At 44.2% G+C, this 23361-nt stretch overlaps 1 protein-coding gene across 2 annotated transcripts in view; it reads left to right on the forward strand.

Moving 5' to 3' along the window:
- LOC308467737 (cullin-4B) overlaps window positions 1–23361 on the forward strand; it is a 120532-nt gene that overhangs the window by 91851 nt on the left and 5320 nt on the right. For both annotated transcript variants that reach the window (XM_080989432.1, XM_080989433.1), the window contains 7 exons: window positions 5833–5937; window positions 7331–7441; window positions 16039–16124; window positions 16668–16775; window positions 20633–20746; window positions 21599–21704; window positions 21778–21950. In XM_080989432.1, coding sequence (XP_080845558.1) covers window positions 5833–5937; window positions 7331–7441; window positions 16039–16124; window positions 16668–16775; window positions 20633–20746; window positions 21599–21704; window positions 21778–21950 — 803 coding nt within the window. The remainder of the gene's footprint in view (window positions 1–5832; window positions 5938–7330; window positions 7442–16038; window positions 16125–16667; window positions 16776–20632; window positions 20747–21598; window positions 21705–21777; window positions 21951–23361) is intronic.

Consider the following 23361-nt stretch of genomic DNA (forward strand, 5'->3'; position numbering starts at 1 on the left):
GCTGGGAGCAGGGTGAAACACAGCCAGAGCTCTTCTGGAACACAATCAGGTGTGAACAAACCCCTCTCAGACCCAGAAGATGTTGGAACTGATCCAATCAGTCCGAGGAGTTGGTGAAGGGGAGGGTTGTTAGATAGGAAGCAAAACAAGAGAAGTAGGGGTTGTAAGTTCAATATCTGCTGAAGGCGCAGGAATAACTCTTTAGAAGGGTCATCTTGAGTGATAATGCCGGTGGCTGCGTTAGAGATGTCCAGAGCTATCTGTTTATTTTTGCAATAAATCCTCACTTTTAATTACCTTCACTTACTGTGTTATCAAGCTGGGAACTTGGACCCCTGACATTTCCCCCTTTCTTCCATTTCTTATACATGCCCTTCTTAGCTCATCTGTAAGCTCCTTATACAGCCACACTGGTTTCCTTAGATGCCTCCCACTTTTCTTTCCTGTTGGTATTGTTTCCCTTTGGGCCTTCAATATTTCTCCTTTTAGAAACTTCCATCCTTCTTGTACTCCCTTCTCTTTGAGTTTTTCTGACCATGAGATCACACCCAGTAGCTCCTTAAACTTTTTGAAATTGGACTTCTTAACGTCCAGAGTGCGTGTCCTACTACACTCAGTTTTCCCTTGCCTCTGTATCATGAAACCCAGTAGAACACGATCACTTCCTCCCAAGTTTCTGAGTACTTCCACTTCGTCAGTCAGTTCCTCCCTGTTGGTGAGTACTAGTTCCAAGATAGATAATCCCCTTGTTGCCTTTTCCACATTCTGGGATATGAAATTGTCAGCGAGGCAATGAAGGAATTTGTCAGATCTTACATTCTTGACAGAGTTTGAGTCCCAACAGATATCATGGAAGCTGAAGTCTCCCATGATTACTATATCTCTTCTTTTTGAATGTTTGGTAATCTGCTCTAGTAAGGCATCATCTGAGTCCTCAGTCTGGCTTGGTGGTCTATAGCAAACACCTACAGCAAGGTCACTGTTCCTTCTCTCCTACAGTTTTTACCCATATACTCTCAATCTGCTTTTCACATCCTTTACATATAATGCTACTCCTTCTCCCTTCCTGTTTGGTGTCAGGGACGAACCAGAGGCTTCAAGTTCCTCAGAGGGAAGGGGAGGCCTGGGAGTGGAAGAAGTGGACGAGGTGCCCAAGGTGGAGGGAGGTGATGAGGAGAGAGCTATTGGAATAAGCCCAGGAAGGGCTAGTGAGCCTGGAAGTTCACAGGAAACACAAGGGTTAAGCTCAAGCTCAGAATTGGGGAGAGATTTACGGCTGCTCTCACAAGATGCAGGGAAAAGATGGCTGAAAAGCGAGGTGGGAGACTTCATCATTTTATGAGCTGTTGGAGAGGCAAACACAGGCCTCGGCAGAGATCTGAACTGAGTGACACTGATGGATGAACGATGTGCTAATGACCCGTTGTAAATACTGTAAATAAAGAATATAAAAACTTCAAGAGGCTCCTGTGGCGTTTGTGGCGAGGAGAGACGCCCACAGCTCTCACAGTATCTCTGCTGGCCTGCCTCTCTTCACGGGGAAGAGAAAATGAAGCCGGGGCTGGAGGGGGGCAACCCCCGGCTGTTCAAGTGACTCTGCAGAATTTATGGCAACAGAATTTACAACTCAGAGGAGAGATGCCCACAGCTCTCACATTTGGTCTATTCCTTTTGAACAGGTTATACCCCTCAATTCCTACATTCCAGTCATGAGTCTCATCCTACCAGGTTTCAGTAATGTCTACCGGGTCGTATTTGCCATCCTGTACTAAAAGCTTCAGTTCGTCTTGCTTGTTTCCCATACTCTGTCCATTTGTGCGGAGACAACTGAAACCATGGGTTGTTCCCTCCAGCTCCTTCCTTTCTGTAGTTGCTTGCCCTTTAGCAGGTTTGTAGAGCACCTCAGTTTTCTGTGCATCAATGAAGCTATTTTCCTCAGTGCCAGGTGCTCTTCTGTCGTTTGTAATGTTGTCTCCCTCCCCCTCAAGATCTAGTTTAAAGTTCTGATCAGGTTCTCGAGACTCTTAGCAAACACGTTGTTGCCAACTGCTGTGAGGTGCAGCCCATCTCTCACCAGAAGTCCCTCCACAAGGAAGCGGAAACCATGATCCAAGAAGTCAAAGCCTTCCTGATGACACCACCTTTACCGTCAGTGGTTTACTTCAAGTGTTTTCCTCTCTCTTCCTGGGCCACAACCTTCAACAGGAAGGAGTAATGAAAAGACTACCTGTGCCCCACGTCTCTTCAGTTACCTGCCCAGTGTCTCATGGTCCCTTGCTATGTGTTGCAGGCTGTGTGTGGCAATATTATTAGTACCCACGTGAATCAGAAGGAAGGGGTAGTGGTCATTGGGCTTTATAAGACTTGGCAACTTCTCTGTTACACCATGAATCTTTGCACCCAGAAAACACACCTCCCGTGACATCCTGTTTCCTCCACACATTACTGCCTCTGTTGCCCTCAGTAAAGAGTCACTTATCACTACCACATGTCTCTTCCCCCTCTGGAACATCTTGTTCTTCAACATCTTGGCTCTAAACATCCTGGCTCCAGCATTACATTGATCCTTCCAGCATTCCAGCTATTGCAGGAGTCTTAGTTGCTTTGTCTTCTAAAATCATTCCAGATTGTACTTCCAGTGGCACTGAGCCATCCTCTAGGCATGGCTGTGACCCTCAGGGAACTGTGTAAGACCTTCTTCCTGATCTGACAAATCTCCAGTAATTTTTTTCAGGGGCTGTACTTCCTCACTGGCCTCCGCTTTATTCAGAGATTTGCTTATTATTATCTTCTGCATCTCAATTCTTAATTGTTTTCTCTGCCCATGAAGTAATTTTTGCAAATCCACCGCAGTTGACATACTTGCAATCATGGGTGCTGCTAGAGGAACTTGCTCAAAGTCAACACATTCCTATACTCCTTAGCATTCCATTTGCCACAGCTAGTGCAATGCCACCATTAATTCTCATTACCATAAATAAATTGGACTATTGGATAGCAGTTTTACAATCAGCCTTCAATTACTACTCTTTTTGAGCCAGCTTTAGGGTCATATTTCAGATTGACATGTTTATCGACAGTTGAGTAGTTATTTAATTACTTTAGTGGTTTATAGCAGTTTCAAAAGTACAAGTGAAATTTGGAAAATTAGAATATCATGGAAAAGTTCATTTATTTCAGTAATTCAACTGAAAAGGTGAAACTTATATATGAGATAGACTCATGACATGCAAAGCGAGGTATGTCAAGCCTTTATTTGTTATATTTGTGATGATTATGGCATACAACTGATGAAAACCCCAAATTAACAATCTCAGAAAATTAGAATATTAAATGAAATCAGCAAAACAAGGATTGTAAATAGAGCAATATTGGACTTCTGAGAAGTAGAAGCATGCATATGTACTCAGTACTTGGTTTGGGCCCCTTTTGCATCAATTACTGCCTCAATGCGGCGTAGCATGGATGCTATCAGCCTGTGGCACTGCTGAGGTGTTATGGAAGACCAGGGTGAGGGGAGAGACTTCATCAGGCAAGGCGTCCCTCCACCTGCCTTGCCCCACCCCCTGGCCCTGGGTCGTCTCATAAGGAAGCTGTGCCTGGAGGAAGAACTGTGAGGGGAGAGACTTCATCAGGCAAGGCCTCCTTCCACCTGCCTTGCTCCACCCTCCAGTCTCTGCTTCTCATTTTGTATTGTATTGCATTGTATTGCATTGTTCGGTCTCATGTCTCTCATCTTTCTCTTGGCAATGCCCCATAGATTCTCTGTGGGGTTCAGGTCCCCAAATCAACACAGACTTTGGAAACTTCACACTGGACTTCAAGCATCTGGCATTGTGTGCCTCCCCATTCTTCTTCCAGACTCTGGGTCCTTGGTTTCCAAATGAGATGCAAAAGCTGCTCTCATCAGAAAAGAGATTTGGGGAGCCATGTCATCAGCTGGTGTTGGTCCACTGTGCTTCATTAAGTCCAGGGTCAACGCAGCCGTCTACCAGGAGATTTTGGAGCACTTCATGCTTCCTTCCACAGACAAGCTTTATGGGGATGCTGACTTTATATTCCACCAGGACTTGGCACCTTCCCACACTGCCAAAAGTACCGAAACCTGGTTCAATGCCCATGGGATTACTGTGCTTGATTGGCCAGCAAACTCACCTGACCTGAACTTCTGGTTCACTCACCCTTCTGATGGGATTTCTCTATCCCTCTTCAGTGAGCAATCCATCTGGAGTACCTAGGAGTTTATTCCTGTTATCTCTGTAACTTTGTTGTAATTAAGGTAAAGGTAAAGGTACCCCTGCCCGTATGGGCCAGTCGTGTCCGACTCTGGGGTTGCGCGCCCATCTCGCTTAAGAGGCCGGGGGCCAGCGCTGTCCGAAGACACTTCCGGGTCACGTGGCCAGCGTGACAAGCTGCATCTGGCGAGTCAGCGCAGCACACGGAAACGGCGTTTACCTTCCCGCTAGTAAGCGGTCCCTATTTATCTACTTGCACCCGGGGGTGCTTTCGAACTGCTAGGTTGGCAGGCGCTGGGACCGAGCAATGGGAGCGCACCCCGCCGCGGGGATTCGAACCGCCGACCTGACGATCGACAAGTCCTAGGCGCTGAGGTTTTACCCAAAGCGCCACCCGCGTCCCTTTGTTGTAATTAGTCACAGCTTAATTACAGCTTTGGGGGAGCTCCAAAAGCTGCAACCAACCTACTTGATTCCTCTCAGGAAGTCCCAGAAATGGTTCAGTTTCTTTTGAGTAATAGCTTTGTAATGCAGACTGGCTCTCTATGCACTGGCTGCAAAATAATAATAATCAGGAAAAATGAAATAGATAAAATTGCTATAAGTTGTTTTGGTGATTCAGATGTTTAAACTGAAATTAAGTTAGATTTTTGCTTTTGGGTATCTCTGGTATCTCTCTTACATCGTGGATGTCGGCTTATATTATGGATGTATGCTCTGTATTTTGTTAAATACTATTGCTACAAGTTTGTCTTGGCCTCTGGGTAGAACAATAAACTAAAGAACCGAACTGTCAGTTAACTTTATTATAACTAACAGATATCTTGTACAAGGCTATATTTCAAAGTTTAACAAATCAGTCCAGTTCCTCTGATGGAGCTTTGCAGCCCCTTAGCTGAATTTGAGATGGAGTGCGGGGCTCAACCTCCAATCAGACCTGTTATTTAATAGTTGGGTATGTTAGAATATTCCATTCCACCTTAAAAGGCATGACTGTTGTGTGTCACGTGCTTGTTTACACTCCAGCACAGTTTGCTGGGAACTTCCGTTTGTATATGGCTATTGTTTTCCTGCCTTGCTTTGGACACGAAGGGGAGAAGACATGTTTTCCTTTGTCCTGATGTATGCTGAATAAAACTGTAAATATGCTCACATATGCCTCTCCCTTCCCTTCTGTTGTGAAGTGTTTTACTCTGCTGGCTTGCATGCTCAGCTTCTGAAAGCTTCTGAAGCTCGGGTTGCAGTTTCATGCTGATCCAAGGAGTGGAGTTCGACCGGTGGGCTGGGGCCAGCTGGGGGCCTGCCAATTGCCTCTGATTCCTTGGCTGCATCCCAACAGGGTATACTTACAAGCAAGGAAGGAGGCTCAAGATTATGGTGCTTTCGAATGGTCAGAGAAGTAACTTCTGTTTTGTTTTTCACAATGATGTGACATTTGGGAACGGCAAGTCTGTTGTCTGCATGGCACTTGTCTGTTAGACCTGGCAATGGGCCAGTAGAGTTTGCAGAGCACTAGCCTTGTCTAGAGTAAGACTAAGACTTTGTTTAAGCATGCAAGTTCAAATCTGATCACCTTTTGTTTTTGTTTTTCCTTCAGCTAAGTATGTGGATTCAAAGCTTCGTGCAGGAAACAAAGAGGCTACTGATGAAGAGCTTGAAAAGATGTTGGATAAAATTATGATTATATTTAGGTTCATCTATGGTAAGAGCTGGACTTCCTATTTGCATTAGACACCTGCACATATCAGCAAAAATTGGCTCAATAAGGCTGAATGAATCCAAAGTTTAACTGCTATTCTCCCAGTTTCTTAGCTAGTAGAATGGCTTTTATTTTGGGTTAGATCTGCAGAAATGAGGGTTAAGCCCTAGTTAACTACTCAAGGTCACATAACATTGGTTCCTTGCCCTTAACTCACAGGGATGACTGTATACACATAGGTGTTTTATGAATCTGTAAGCTATTTGACTTGTTAAAGAGTTGGTGGGGATGAGGTGGAATGCATGGACAGCAGCTACTTGTATTGTAGAGCTACTTTGAGGAAATAATAAGGATTTGGAGTCAAACACTCCACTCCCATTCACCCTTCCGTTTCTCAAAGTAAGCTGCTAGGAAGCCCATACATCTGAGTTGGTTTGGGAATGGTTGATGCTCAATGGTTCCCCTTAGGGCAGTGGTTTTCAACCAGTGTGTCGTGACAACCTGGGGTGCCTTGAATGATGATCAGGTGTGCCACGGGCAACAGTGACCTCCATCCCTCTTTCCTTCCCTCCCTCCTCTGATGCCCTCTCATGTCTCTGCCTCCCAAAGGATTGCACGGCTGTTGGATGCAGTGGCTTTGGCTACAAGCTCTCCAGACGAATGGTGCCTCTGGGGCTGGCCAGGGAGTGCTGGTTGCTAGGAGCTGAGGTGAACTCAGACCACAGCCAGTCAGTCCACCAGCCCTTGCTGTTGGGAACGGACGGACAAGTGGGAGGCCAGCCAGGCAGGCGCTATACTGGCCTTTCTTGTGCTTGCTGTGTGCAATGCCTGCCTGGGAGCTGAGTGCCCTGTTCCAAAGGGGAGCCTTTCCACCATGCAGGCCTGGTGGCACCCACTGCTTCCCTAGGTGAATAAAATGGTGGCCTTGCATTCACCTTTGGCCAGTCACCGTCAGACTGCTAAAGCTGGGGGCATCCTCTTCCCAGGCCCTTGTGGGGTGGCATGAGAAGACAGCTCTTTGGGGCTGGGGGCAGCAGCTCAGAGACCAGGGGTGGCTGCGATGGCTGCTGTAGGACTCCCAAGGAGAGGGAGAGGAGAGGAGGCTGAGGGAACACTCCATAAGGGAGCGTGTTCGAAAAGGGATGAGGGGCTGCTGGCTCTGCAGGCAAGAGGTGACATAACTGGGCTTCTGAGGCTCAGAGCACATTTCCTCACAGGGGAGTTGCAGAAAGAATGCAGTTGTTCAAGGGAGCCGTGGACTCAAAAAGGTTGCAAACCTCTGCCTTAGGGAGCTAAAATGGAATCCAGGAATCACAAGTTGCTGATCCGTAATTTAAAGAGAAACAGTTGTAATTTAGACTTCAAACTGAGCTTTAAATAAACTTGTCTTCTACAGGAAAGGATGTTTTTGAGGCATTTTACAAAAAAGATCTAGCAAAGCGGTTATTGGTAGGCAAAAGTGCATCAGTAGATGCTGAAAAATCTATGCTTTCCAAGCTCAAACATGGTAAGTTGCTTGGTTTAGTCCTCTGTAATTTTTTCTATGTTCACTGTCATAGCAGCTCCCCAACCTGTGTTTGTAAAGGATAAGACACTTGAATATTATTTACATATTATGATGTGCATACTTTATGCTATTTACATTAAAGGTTATTTGCAGCGTGGGCGGAGCTACCGTCGCTGTGGCCCCAGGTGCACTTTTTTAGAGGCACATTTTTGGAGGGACACCTGCTGCATCCTCACGCCAGCCTTGTGCTGCGCTGCAAGGGCAGTTGCTTCTTGTTTGGCTGCTGGTGAGCCCACCCAGTGCAGGGCTGGGGTCTTGAAGGAAATGAGAGGGGGACAACGGAGGAGGATGGAGGGGCTGCCTGGGCCAGAGGAAGGTCACTGCATGGTGGTGTGTGGGTAGCAAATGGATGACGAAGAAGAGGCATGGAGGGAAGAGGAGGAAGAGTGGCTGCTGCTGCAGAGGCTGCCACAGCTTCCCCGTGCTTGCAAAGGAGCTGTTGGAGCAGAGGGGAGGCAGGCAGCCTGGGTTGGGAGCAGCATAGAGGAAGCAGGGAAAAGGAGCTTCTGCAATCTGTGCAGCCCACACTTTGTCCGTTCCCATAGTCTTTCCTGAGCCCGTCTCAGTCTGCTGGCTGCTTTGGTAATGCATTGTGTGTGTAGGGAGAGAGAATCATTGAAGGGCTCTTGGTTCCTTCCAATTCTACAAATCTACAAAACTCCAGGTCCTCCTCTTCTTCCTCTCACCTGCCACTGCCACCACCACCCATTTATTATCAAGGAAAAGGAATAGCCAGCTCTCCCACAAAACGGGCTCACAAGTTCCTCAGTAGTTTCTCCATTATCTAGAAATCCTCACCCACCCTCCACATACTTATCTCCATTTCTAATGTAAAATAAAGAGTTAAAAGATCACAGTGTTGAGGTGGGGAGGGAGCTTCCTGGCTTTTTATTTCAAGGCTTTGAGGCTTTTCAGTCAGTTCACTCCTTTACTGACGGATCCAAAGCATTAAGGCAGTTTCCTATATACACTAAGGGAGGCGGGTGGCGCTGTGGGTTAAACCACAGAGCCTAGGACTTGCCTATCAGAAGGTTGGCGGTTCGAATCCCCGCAGCGGGGTGAGCTCCTGTTGCTCGGTCCCTGCTCCTGCCAACCTAGCAGTTCGAAAGCACATCCAAGTGCAAGTAGATAAATAGGTACTGCTCTGGTGGGAAGGTAAACGGCGTTTTGTGTGCTGCTCTGGTTCGCCAGAAGCGGCTTAGTCATGCTGGCCACATGACCTGGAAACTGTACGCCGGCTCCCTCGGCCAATAAAGCAAGATGAGCGCCGCAACCCCAGAGTCGGCGATGACTGGACCTAATGGTCAGGGGTCCCCTTTACCTTTTTACTATATACACTATATACATAAAGTACAGGCTTCAAATGCAAAGAAGTACAACTCACAGCATACATACAGCACAGAGTTCAGTATCAATCTGGCAGAGCTTCCTTGCACCAAAGCAAACAGGCAATGTACAGCCCCCTCTCAATATACTCAAGAATGACCACACCCTTGGCCTGTTGTCAGGTCACAGTGACTTTCAAACACTAATCGTAAGACCTGCAGGTGCAAGATAAGGGAAGCACGTGCACCAGAGTTTACTTAACAGCAATTAAAGGAACCTCAACAGTATGGAAGGGTTGCAGTTTTGTTTTTTGGTGTTTTCTTAAAATGCTTTTTATTAAATTTTCCTTTGTTAATTATTTACATATTCCAATCCATAATTTAACATATACTGTATACATAAGTAAACCAAACAATATCCATATTTATTCACCCGTGACTACCCACCACCTCACTGCAGCTTTTTCTATCTTATTTTTCCTTTCAATTGTGTTGTTTACCTTTATTGCCTTTTTAATACATAATAAATAACTTGTTTATCTGCATTTTGACTTTGTGAAATTTATTTGAAACACATCAAGGGTTTGATTTGAGAACAATGTTATGCCAATTTTTTTTTACACTTTCCCACTCTTTATTAAGTTTTTGGTTTGGTTGTTGTCTAATTTCCACTGCCAATTTCAGATACACAGCTTGTTTTGCCAATCTCCCTTTGTTGGTAACGTTTTTTGCATTTTTTCTAATGTATTGCTTGCTGTCTATTTTATGTTCTCTCCAACATCAACACCACTCCTCTAGCCTAGTATATCAAAATGTGCAGAAACTCAAGATGTTTCTTTCTTTAGAAATCAGAGTGGGTTTCCAATACATCCATATTGTAGAAAGTGTTTTAAAAATGATAGCTTTGCATATGAAGGATTGTTACTGTATTTCCTAAGAAGAAGATAGAATTATAGAATTGTAGTTTTGGAAGGCATCCAAAGGTCCTGTAGTCCAACCCCCTGCAAGAAAGAATCCATTGCCTAGGCATGACACCTTAAAAATGTACTACCAGAAAAAAGTGTCTGTGTTGCAGAGTTTTGTGTCCCCTTCCGTCATGTGGACTCTTCCACCTGTGTTGACTTTGCAATTCTGGCCTATCAGAAAGAACTGAAGGGATGATGATGATGATAAATAATAATAATAATAATAATAATAATAATAATAATAATAATTTAATAATAAGTTTATTATTTATACCCCAACCATCTGGCTGGGTTTCCCCTGCCACTGTGGGCAGCTCCCAACCGAATATTAAAAACACATTACAGCATTAAACATTAAAAACTTCCCTAAACAGGGTTGCCTTCAGATGTCTTTTAAAAGTAAAATAGTTGCTTATTTCCTTGACATTTGATGAGAGGGTGTTCCACAGGGCAGGCGCCACTACCGAGAAGGCCCTCTGCCTGGTTCCCTGTAGCTTTGCTTCTTGCAGTGAGGGAACCACCAGAAGGCCCTCGGCGCTGGACCTCAGTGTCCGGGCAGAACGATGGGGATGGAGACGCCCCTTCAGGTATACAGGACCGAGGCCGTTTAGGGCTTTAAAGGTCAGCATCAACACTTTGAATTGTGCTCGGAAACATACTGGGAGCCAATGCAGGTCTCTCAGGAACTGTGTTATATGGTCCCGGCGGCCACACCCAGTCACCAGTCTAGCTGCTGCATTCTGGATTAATTGCACTTTCTGGGTCACCTTCAAAGGTAGCCCCACGTAGAGCGCATTGCAGTGTCAGGTTTGATGTCTCTCTCACACATGACGCAACCTCTGACAGTTAATTATTTCAGATTTATTGGTCAATTAAAATAACTCCCGGTCGGAGCTCCATTAATCATTCCTTGCCCGTTGAGTCAGTTGCTGGATTTGGCTTCCTTTTCTGGCCAACACAGGAAAGCCTCCACTTCCTCCTTTTCCCTGACATGCGCCTTTCTACTAAACGACTCAATCTACGGGTTCTTGCAGTCTCTACCCCCTCGATCTCTTCCTCCCCCTCTGTTGTGTCCTGTTCTTTCTGCTCTGTTCTATTAATAGAGCTGCCAGGCTGCATTCCTGGGAGAGATAAGCTTCCCTTACTCTCTGTGTGTGAAGAAAGCAGATTCCTGCTGCTCTCTGATTCTTCTCCCTCTGACTCTTCTCTGCCTGTCAGAATAGCCGCTTCTCTGATATCACCCCCTCCTCTAAGCCCCCCTTCCTCCTCCTCTGCTTCATTGCCTGCCATGGAGGGCTCTCTTGATGCAGGTTCCCACCATTCTTCACTCTCCTCAGCTTCTTCCTCACTGGGTTCGGCCTCCTCCCTCCACCCTCTGGGTTTGGGTTTGTGGGGGTACCTACGGTGGAACTGCCTCTGCAAGTCAGGGGCATGCAAATCCTGGCTTCGTACCCAGGAATTTTCAGCAGCATAACCTTTCCAGGACACTAAATACCTCAACTGCCTCCTGCAAATCCTCGAATCCAATATTTCCTGGATCTCATACTCCGCTTGGGCTTCCACCATGACTGGAGGTGGAGGTGCCTGCTTAAGTTTCTGGTACTGGTGTGCAGGAACAAATGGTGACAGGAGAGTCCTATGGAATACAGGGTGTATCTTCACTGAGGCAGGCAATTTAAGTTTGAACGATACAGGATTTACCTGCTCTACCGCTTGAAATGGCCGCAGCCTTCTTGGCTCTAGCTTCCTCCACCTCCCCTTAGTTGGCAAGTCTTTAGCTGACATCCACACCTTATCCCCCACTTCGATCTCCTCCCCCTGCTGCCTATGTTCATCAGCATTCTTCTTGTACACGGCCTTAGCCGCATCTAGTTTCTCCCTTAGCAGTTCCTGTAGAGCCTGCATTTCCTCCATGAACTGCTCCGCTGCTGGCACCGACAAGTTGCTTCATGGCTCTGGAAATGCTCTTGGGTGTCTTCCGTGGTTTGCCATAAATGGAGTCTGCTGGGTAGACGTATTTACTGCGTTACTGTACTCGAACTCTGCCAGTCCCAACTTGTCTACCCAGTCTTCTTGCTGATATTTCACAAAGCAATGAAGGTATTGTTGCAACGTAGCGCTGGTTCTCTCTGACTCGCCATTGGTTTGTGGGTGCCTAGCCGAGGTCAAGCACACCTCTACGTCCAAAAGCTGCATTAACTTCCTCCAAAACTGCGAGGTAAATTGTGCCCCCTTTTCCAAAATCACTCTCAATGGCAACCCGTGCAGCTTAAACACGTTTTGCAAACATCTGCGCTGTTTCTTGGGCCGATAGCAGCTTCTGGCACAGCATGAAGTGCGCCATTTTAGTAAACAAGTCTACCACCACCCATATTACTGTCTGTTTCCTTGAGGCTGGTAAGTCTGTAATGAAGTCCATCCCATGGTGAGGCCTGAATCCCGATTGGAAGGGATCCAAATGGTCTGAATCCTCCAGGCATGCTTGGAGTTGTTCAGCAACCACCCACTTAGTCACCTTGCCCAAGAATGGAAGATTTGAGACTGAGCGATCGTTGGCCATATTGGCCAGGCCTAAAGATGCTTTTTTAAGAAGCGGTTTAATGACCACCTCTTTGAGTGAGTCTTGCAGAGGGAAGCATTCACCACCCCGCAGAGCCCATCGCCCAGCCCTTCCCGGCTTGCTTTTATGAGCCAGGATGGGCAAGGATCAAGAAGACAGGTGGTTGGTTTCACTCGTCCAAGCAGCCTGTCCACATCCTCGGAGGTAACAGATTGGAATTGATCCCATATAATATGACTAGACAGGACTCCAGCACTCTCCCACCTCGGCCCTGCTTCCACGGTGGAGTCTACCTCCTTCCGAATCTGAGCGACTTTATCTGCAAAAAACTTTGCAAAAGCATTGCAGGAGATCCTGGGTTCCCTACCTGGCCCGATGACGAAGGTGGTTCCATTAGACTGTGAACCACCTGAAAGAGTCCCCTGCTGCTGTTTTCTGCAGATTCAATAGAGGTGATGAAGAAAGTCTTCGTCGTCGTCGCCATTGCCACTTGGTAGGCTCAACATTGAGCTCTAACCTGTGTCCGGTCCGATTCAGAATGAGTTTTCCGCCACCAGTGCTCTAGCCATCTCAACGATTGTTTCATTGCCCTCAGCTCCGGGGGAAATAACAGGGCTCTCTGGGCTCCATGCAATTGGAGAGGGCGCTTCGGAGCCAGACAGTCAGTAGCCCTGGTTAACTCTGCATTCCAGCGGGTCACCAGGGAATCAGCTGAAAGGCCATCAACACGGGATAAAACATCCCCTCCTAGTTAGCTTAAACTCTTACAGAGACTGAATGCACTGAATGAGTGAATTCAAGTCCTACCTGTGTAGACATTCCCAATTAGAGACTTAATATAGGTGTGAGGGACCCCCGTAACTAATGCCTCCCTGCTTGCTTCCCCCTCTTTTGCGAGGGGCTTCAGCTGCCTCATTGTCCAGGCAGCAGCTCCATTCAATGGCCACAAGGTGCCTCTGGGGTGGGGTGGGACAAGGTGGGGAGGAAGGAGGGAAGTAGCAGAGCAGCTGCCAATGCCAATGTGGCCTCCATCCCAGCTGCCCAGTCCACCAGGACACTTTACCTGCCCTGAGTGCCAGCAACCCATGGTATGCCCCTGTTTGAATCCCAGGCTTAGGCTGGTAAACTATCCACTGTTTTGAGTTTTACCTCCTCAAACTTCGCCTTTCAGAATACCATGGTTCTGTAATGGCCCTTTTAGATTTCCTAGGTTGTACTGACATAAAGACAATAAATTTGTGTGGCAGTTAGCAAACTTATTGTCACATGAGCTTTCATAGGCTACAACGTACTTCACTGGATGCATGAAGTGGCTTAGAAATATATCTGTATTTACTTCATCTAAAGCAGTGTTTCCCAAAGTGGTCAATACCTCCCCTGGGGGGCACTGGAACGATTCAGGATGGGCAGTAATAGCCTCAGGTGCAACTGGGGTGTGTGGAATAAAAATAAGGGGGCAGTGGAAGCATAAGGAAAGAAGAGAAGAAAAAAAATGGAAAAACCATTTGTACATGTTTCCTTTGTTGTGTAATGACGCTTACCGCCAGGTCAGGCGCTGTTGTGGGACAGTGTCAACTCCTCCCCTGTACAATACTATAGCATTTCCTGTTGGGAAACTGTGTACATGCAGCTACTCACATAGAGTCAATTAAGGTTTGGCAGACAGCCAGAAGGCAATCTGAAGGAGTAAGTCTGCCTGGTAATAACAGAGACATGGAGACCGCTCCCTGATTGGTCAAGCTCTCTCAAGGGAGTGATAATTAATGGCCTACTAACTGTTAGTTCAGAGTTTGGAGTTGAGTGGTTCAGTGTGTCAGTGAGTGTAGGAGTTGTCAGTCGTGTCAGAGAGAGCTAGCATAAGATCCGTGTTCTGTTCCTGTAAATAGTCCACTGTATATAATAAACACCTAACTACAAGTTCCTGGTTCCTGCTTCGTCTATTCTGTCTGCAGCCAAGTTGCCAATTGCTTCCGTGGATTCTGCGTGTACTCTGCTAGGTCTGGCTAAGGTCCTGCAACTAGTCAGAAAGTTGCGAAACACCAAATAGGTTTTGCCAATATTTCCTTCATCATATTTAGTGGAACGTGGGTTCAGTGCGGTCACAAATCTGTTAACTGAAAACAGAACCTGCCCCCAAATAGCTAATTGTGGTGATTTAAGAATCCTGCTGACAAAAATAGAGCCAAACGTTAATAAATTGATAGCAGCACACCAGGTTCATTCTTCTCATTAGAATTATTTTTGATATTATTTATAATTTTTATTTTAAAATTATCCTTCTTTACTAGGTTGTAGGATGTAGGTAGAAATATAGATACATAAAAGAATGCAAATTTGTCACTGCATCTTTCTTTTTGTTCGCTTAAAGAAGGCAGATTTTCAGGTGGGCGCTGAGTAATTTTTTTCCTGAAAATGGTGGGGCAGTAGGCCAAATAAGTTTGGGAACCTCTGATCTAAAGTAAGCAATAAACTGCAAGTGCCATAACAAAATCAGTGTGTGAATATTTTAATGCAGTGCAGGCCACTTTTTAAACATGCATAGCTTGCATGTAGCTACTTTTTTCGGAGTTGAACTGGATAGATAGCAATTTAAGAATTTGGCCCACATTCTTTTTAAAAGAGTCTTCAGTATAAATGAAGAGCAACTGGTTTGCCAAGGTGCTGCCACCAGTTGCATAGGAAGGGGGGGTGGGCCACCCTGGGTGTCATCACTGAGGGGGGTGACAAAAATGGCAAAAGTATGTGTTTTTAAAATAAAAAAAAAATGGGGGGGGCTCACAACACTTTTTTGAAAAAAATTATTTAAAACGAGTTTAATAACTTCATCTGACAATTAATTAACCTCAACAAGTCAACATAATACGTATTGAAACTTTTTAGTTTAGTCAACAAATGCAACGAAACGCGGCTGAACTTGATGTTGTATAGTGGAGAGCTTATGGATGAGGAAGGGGAGTGGGTGTTTCTTTCTACTGATTCGCCGCAGTCTGTCTCTAAGTTTATACTTGAGCGAGACGTAAACAACCAGTAACTCATCATCACCCAACCCGCAACCAATCCTATCCGCTGCCATGCCGGTCAGTCACCCCACGTCATTCTGTTGAGTTAGTTGTGCATCATTACTGAAGCTTATAAGTGCCGTGCTGAATTTATTTTTGTTACATTTTTTAGTTCCTTGATTCATTGTGATCATCATACGTTAAGCCAAATCTGCAAAATTAAGTAAAAAATTTCATTCATAAGAAATTCCCATTGCGAAAAGAAGTTTTTAAGTGCTTATGCTCACAGTGTTAAGTAAATAAACCAGAAAATAACACTTGCGACTGTATCTTATTTTTCCTTCTTTTAATAATTTCAGGGGGGGGGGGGGAGATGACAAGAAATTTTTCACACCGGGTACCATCTGACCTTGCTACGCCACTGGCTACCACAGAGTTTGCCTTCCAGCAGCAGCATCACTGCTGCTTTACCAGGACAGGGCAGCAAGGGCACACTAACAGAACCAATTTGCAACAGCTGCCCACCAAGCCAGCCACTCCTGAGCAGAATTGCAATACTGTTGTAATCTTTACCTTTATCTGAAACAGGAAATACCTTTCTGCTATCTGGTTATTGATGCACTTTAAATCTTTTGTTGACAATGACAAAATATCTAACTGCAATTTCAATACAACTATCATTTTATAGAATGTGGAGCTGCTTTCACAAGCAAACTTGAAGGAATGTTTAAAGACATGGAGCTTTCTAAAGACATCATGATACAGTTTAAGCAGGTATGGGTACAAAACCTGGCATCAATATTTCTTTCTGGGTGTATTTTGGCTTCTGGGTTATCCTTTAATTGGATTAAGTTTTGGGTATTTTGGCAAAATAAATTAAGCATGTGCAGTTACATCTGAAAAGGACATTGCAAATATTCCATTTTCCTTCTTCCTCACAACAGGGCTAGCTACCCCTCATGTTAGTTCCATCAATGTGCTTTGCTTTCTGTATGCCAAATTGGTAATGCTCTTATAGCTCTTTGTTATTGGGTGGAATGGTGGAGCACTAGATAAGGAAATCTGGCTGGAGAAACCTGGGTTTGAATTTCCCCAAACTCAGAAACTCACAGGGTGACCTTGGCCCAGTTTCCATCTCTCAGCTAATCTAAGGGTGGTTGTAAGGATTAAAGGTGGGGATTTGATTTATGCTACCCTAAGCTCCTTGGAGGGAGGACAGAATCCAAATACTGATTTAATGTGAGGTGTGCAGTTAACAGTGCCTTTAACTTGTTTGTAGTTTCATATGGTTATTCTGTCACTTTGATTCTGCTGTAGTATATGCAAAATCAGAATGTACCTGGTAACATTGAACTCACAGTGAATATCTTGACTATGGGCTATTGGCCAACCTACGTGCCTATGGAGGTCCACCTGCCATCAGAGGTAAGATAGCTGGACAACACATCCAAAATGGAATAACTTTTTATTACTCTTGTTTGATACTGATGACCAGAGGTTTTCAACCTTTTTGAGTCCATGGCTCCCTTAACCATTAGAGGTTACCATCCACACACTTTTAGGTAAAACCTCTTTAAACTGTTTAGCAGAGCAATCTTAATCTTCCCAGAAGCAGTGGACAATAACAGAAGTTGTTTTAAAGATGACTCACAAACTCTGTAGAAACATTACGGTAGCAAATATATTTTCGACTGTTAAAATAAACTGCAATTAACAGCACACTTTCAAACAAATGCTCTCTTATCTCCCACACATCGTAAATTACAGGAACAGTCCTTCAGCAGATTTTACAGGCAGGTGCTGTGGTCTAAAGCACTGAGCCTAGGGCTTGCCGATCAGAAGGTCGGTGGTTCGAATCCCCATGATGGGGTGAGCTCCTGTTGCTCGGTCCCTGCTCCTGCCAACCTAGCAGTTCGAAAGCACATCAAAGTGCAAGTACATAAATAGGTACTGCTCCGGCGGGAAGGTAAACGGCGTTTCTGTGCGCTGCTCTGGTTCGCCAGAAGCGGCTTAGTCATGCTGGCCACATGAACTGGAAGCTGTACGCCGGCTCCCTCGGCCAATAAAGCAAGATGAGCGCTGCAACCCCAGAGTCATCCGCGATGGGACCTAACAGTCAGGGGTCCCTTTACCTTTACCTTTACTCTTCTGTCAGACATCTGCCATCAGGCATCTGCAAAAACGAAGCGGTGTGGTTTTCTTCATATTGGCACTTCCAGCTGATGCTAATTAAGCTCAGAGTGCCACTCCCATATATAAAGGAAACCTGGAACATTTTAGAAACTGTCTATTTGTTTCTGCCAGAATGATTCCCTAACACTGCGGCACCCCTGTGGGGCTCAGGAGCCCAGTTATGTCGCCCCTTGCCTGCAGAGCGAACAACCTCTCACCCTTTTCCCAACACCCTCCCTTGTGGAGTGTTCACTCAGCCTCCTCTCCTTGGGAGTCGTCTGGGCAGCCACTGCTTCTGCCCCTGGTCTTTGAGCCGCCCCCCCCCCCAAAGAGAGGTGCTTCCTCACACTGCCACAGGGGCTTGGGAAGAGGATGCTCTCAGCCTTAGTAGCCCAACAGAGACGGGCCAAAGATGAAGTTGAGGACAGCACCTTACCTTGGGTGGCAGCAGTGGGTGCTGCTGGGCCTGCATGGTGGAAAGGCTCCCCTTCAGCACTGGGCACTCCGCTCCCTGGTAGGCCTTGCACACAGCAAGTACAAGAAAGGCTAGCACGGTGCCTGCCTACCTGCCCGGCCTCACACTTGTCTGTCCATTCCCAACAGCAGGGGCTGGTGGACTGGCTGGCTAGGCTCCCTCACCCACTTGCTTGTTTGTTCCAAGGTTGCCTCAGCTTCTGGCAACCAACATCCCCTGGTCAGCCTCAGAGGCACCAGTTGCTTGTAGCCAGGGCTACTGCAACAAACAACTGTGCAAGCATTTCGGAGGCAAAGACACGAGAGGTCATCAGAGGAGACAGGGGAAGAAAGAGGGAGAGAGGCCAGTGTTGCCTGTTGCACACACCCTTGACCATCATTTAAGGCACCCCAGGGTGCCACGGCACGCTGGTTGAAAACCACTGCTATATGCTACTGATTAAAATTAAAACTTCTTTATCTAATAATTGGAAAACTTAGGCAAATTGCCAAGAAACCTCTGGCATCAGCCTTTGGGTTTGATATTTGGGGAGAATTACTTAAGTTAAATAGTTCAAGTAAGTAATTTGTGGGCCTCTCCCTTTGTAGTTGCAACACTATACAAAAAGATTAAAACTTATTGTACTTTTTAAAAAATGGTTAAAAGAACAATTTGGGATAAAGGTGACTTTTTAAAATAAAGTCAGGTTGCTCACTGGGACAAGACGGTTTGATCATCTCTTTTTTTTTATAAGATATTTATTAAGATTTTCAAAGTGTTACAAAATAAAAATGAAAAAGAAAAAAAAATACAAAATAAAAATGATTAATAACCACTCAGTCTTTCCATTACTTATTTTTCATTGCTTGTTTCCCGGACCTCCTCACGCCTCCCACTCGTCCAAGCAGCCTTTATGAATCTCTTCCATCGACACTTTTTTCAATCTCTTGGCCAAAATGTCTGCAAAAATTTTGTAATCCACATTAAGTAATGATATGGGGCAGTAGTTCTTAAGCTGAGTCTTTTCAGTCTCTGTTTTCGGTATAAGTGTAATGTACGCCTCTTTCCACGACTCTGGTGCCCTTTTCCCTTCCAGTATTTCATTGCAGACTTCCTTTAAAGGTTGTAATAACCACTCTTTCAAGAATCTATAATATGTAGAAGTCAGCCCATCCGGTCCTGGAGATTTGCCTAGTTGCATGTTTTGAATGGCACCTTCTACTTCCTGTTCAGATATTTTATAATTCAACATTAATTTACTTTCTTGAGAGATTTTTTGTAATCCATTTGTCTTCAGAAATCGGTCTGTGTCCATTTCTTTCTGTGGCCCTTGTGTGTATAATTGTTTAAAATATCTCTGGAAACAGTTTCTAATCTCAGTTGGGTTGTGTATGTTCTTTCCTTCCACTTCTAAATTTGTAATAGTATTTAATTTTTGTCTTTTTTTCATTTGCCAGGCCAGCAATTTCCCACATTTATTAGCTGATTCAAATGTTTTTTTGTCTCATTTGTTTAATTTTCCATTCTATTTCCTGATTCATCATTTCCATATATTGTACTTGATATAACTTTATTTCTCTCAAAATCTCCTGCGACTTTGGTTTTACTCTCAATTTCTTCTCACTTTCTTTTATTTTCCCCAAAATTTTATCTTTCTTCTCATTTTGGCTTCTCTTCTTTATTGCATTCTGTTGTATCAGAAACCCTCTCATAACAGCTTTGCTTGCGTCCCAGATTACTCTTTTTTCTACATTAGTATTCATATTTATCTCAAAATAGTCTCTCAAGGTTTTTTGGGCCTTTTTATACACTTCTTCATCTCTGAATAAGGTGTCATTCATCCTCCATCTGAAGGAGCCAGTTGATATTAATTTCATTTCCATCCTTACAGCATTATGGTCGGAGCAGGTTTTTGGGCAGATTTCCACTTTCTTTATCTTTGGTGCCATTCCTCTAGTTACCCATATTTGGTCAATTCTAGTCCATGTCATCTTGGCTTCAGAAAAGAAGGTTCCCTCTCTTCCCAAGGGGTTCTTTGTTCTCCAAGTATCAACTAGGTCCAAATTGTCTGTCATCTCAAAAAATGTTTTCGGTAGTCTACCATCCTTGGTGACTACCTGTCTTTGTGCCTTATCCATGTTTGTAGATACTACTCCATTCATATCCCCCATCAAAATCAAATTGTAATCCAAATAGTCCATTAAGGTCTCATGCAACTTTTTAAAGAATTCAGATTTCCCCTCATTCGGTGCATAAATTCCTACTATCAAAAATTTCTCTCCTTGAACTTGAATTTCAATTGCCACAAATCTTCCTTGATCGTCTTTAAAAATGAATTTCGGTGATAGTCTCTCCTTTGCATAAATCGGTTTGATCATCTCACACCAATCCTGGCCTGACTGCACTGGCTTCCAAATAGCTTCCGGACCCAATTCAAAGTGCTGATTTTGACGTATAAAGCCTTTAATGGCTCAGCATAGATAAGACTGTACTAGTTGATTATTTTTACTTGCCATACGTCAGGAAACTTCCTGACATGTCCTGGTTTTCAGGTGTAAAAATGGCACATGGGGAAATTTTGCCGAACAAAATTCAGCAAACCTTTTTTGAAATATGGCAACCCTGTACTTGAAGCTCATATCTCTCTTCTCTTTAGATGATAAAACTGCAGGAGATATTCAAGACATTTTATCTAGGAAAGCACAGTGGCAGGAAACTACAGTGGCAATCAGCATTAGGACACTGCGTACTCAAAGCAGAATTTAAAGAGGTACTGTTTGCTTTCTGGTATACTGTTAATCACTTGTTGAAGCCATTTAGTAGATGTGGAATGTAGCAGGGATTTTTAAGTGGTCATTCCCATTTTAAAATATTGGTCTCTAGGTTTTGTTCAGCTTTTGTGAATTGTTCTTACTTTATTTCATTTCATTTGATTTTGTTTCTTCATCAGTTCTGCCACCAACATCCTGTGCTATCATTTGCATGAAACATCCATCCTTTCACGAAACTTTCATCCTTTCATGAACCATCCACCCCAAGAACAATACTTTCCATGTTCCATCAAAATTATCCAATTTCAGGTGTAAATAGGGGCCCATTTGCATTGGCTTACATAAATATATTTGCAAAAAATATTCCTTTTTGCTGGGTGACCATGGACTTGTATTTACATCCAAGTTGTATAAGGCTTTAAAAACAGCACTTTGAATCGGTCTTGGAAATAGGGAAACACCAGAAAGATCTGTTTATCACCTTGCAAACAGATTGGCTAGAGAATCAGGGAAACTGTCCTAACAAGGGTTTGCTCAATGTAGATTTAACCGTGGTTAAATTCATGGCCAATGCTAAACTGTGGTTGAAGTGTTTCAGATATAGTTCTTAACTGTAGTTTAAAAAGGCAAACATGATTACACATAGTGTCTTCCTAAGGTATAAGCACTCTGCTATAAAGATAACACAGCTATCATATGGGTATTATTTCCTTTTATATGGAATGAATGTTAAATAACTGCAAAGTGTAGGACCTCCCTGTGCATGGATCTAGAACTATTGTTAAACAAATTATTTACATTTTATAAGTAAATGCAGAAGTGTTTTTATCACTTTTTTTTGTTCCTGACAGGGCAAAAAAGAGCTACAGGTCTCATTGTTCCAGACTTTAGTGCTGCTTATGTTTAACGAAGGTGAAGAATTCAGTTTAGAGGAGATAAAACAAGCTACTGGAATAGGTCCGTATTGGATGTTCCTTGTGGCTTCTGAGTGCTAGTGGCTAAAAAACTAAACCATCTCTTTCTGTTTTAGAGGATGGAGACCTTCGACGAACCCTCCAGTCATTAGCCTGCGGCAAGGCCAGAGTGCTGACAAAAAGCCCCAGAGGCAAAGATGTGGAAGATGGCGACAAATTTATTTGCAATGATGACTTCAGACATAAGCTATTCAGGATAAAAATCAATCAGATCCAGATGAAAGAAACGGTCTCTGGTTCTTTTTTCCCTTCAGATTACTGTCGTATATTTTCTGGGTGCCTGGGCAGTGCCCTGAATCACCCAGAAGCAATTCAGTGGCAATTATTTTGGCTCCAGTTTTCAATTTATACTGCTTGAGTCATCCTGAGCCATTTTATATGCCAGGGGCATGGGTTACAAAAACCTCTCTTCCTGAGATTGGGACATCAAGACACTTGTACTTGTCTCATTATAAGAAATGTGAGCTGTTTTGTACATTAAATTAGATTTTTATTTCCCTAGCTTTTGGTTAAGTATCTATTTACATTGAATGCTTAGTGGTTCAGGTTTTTATGGCTAGGAGTTGCATGCTGGGTGACTTGTTAGCTGTAGCTTATTGTTGTCAATCAATCAATCTTTATTACAGTCCAGAGACCCAACAAATCATTACAAAGCAATACACAATTCAGACAGCCTACCTCCAGGTTAAACAAGCATTTTGTTCAGACTTAAAGTTAGGGATCATTGGTTCTTGCAACCACCGATAAAAACTTTGCCACTGCTAATGTTCTAGCGTATGTCCGGTCTTCCAATAGGAACCTGACATAGTGAGCCTCTGATTTTCCCAGGAAAGGTACCAGCAAGGGTAATCTCAATTCAGCCCTGGATTGCTTGTATTTCGCACAGTGCAGCAAAATATGTTTTATAGAACTGATGTCTTGGGCACACAAGCAAAGTCTGTTCTGGTAGGGAACTCCTCTCAACCTGCCATCCAACACTGCAGAAGGAAAAACGTTTAGTCTGGCTTTGGTGAATAACCTTCGGTAATTTGGTACTGTCAGGTTTTGAATGTAAGGTGTTAACTTAAAGACATGCCCATAGTGTACTCCTACTGCCAGCGGACTACAGACTGTGTGTGATTGAGATCGCAAGTCACTGTGTGCATTATCCCATAATCTTTGCTTTAACGTCTTTAGGGTGCCTTCATAACCCAGGTAATAGAGTTGGGGGGGGGGGGTGACAGACTAATAGAGGTGACTTTTCTAGCCATGGTTTTCTGTAAATTGCTGACAGACTCCTCATTGGTCAGGTGTTCATACAAACCCTTCCCTAGATCAAACACTGCAATCCTGATCCAATGTTTTAGGGCAGCCCACCATGCTTTAGTTAAAATTGGGCATTCACCAGCTTCTAACATAAGTATGGAGTTGGGGACACAGTTGAGTACCTGCAGTAGAGATTGTAGAAATTTTACCTGAAAGCCGTCTAGCTTAGGCACGTCCCCATTATGCCAGACATTTGCTGCGTACACGAGTTGGGAAACGGGTTTTGCGTTGAAAACCCTTAAGGATGCTGCCGCCCTTTGTGATTTTTAGTTGTTCTTGGTGTTGTGATAATAATAATAATAATAATAATAATAATAAATTTATTTATACCCTGC

The sequence above is a fragment of the Podarcis pityusensis genome (genome assembly GCF_964106645.2).
Source record: "Podarcis pityusensis genome assembly, chromosome: W".
Taxonomy (NCBI): domain Eukaryota; kingdom Metazoa; phylum Chordata; class Lepidosauria; order Squamata; family Lacertidae; genus Podarcis; species Podarcis pityusensis.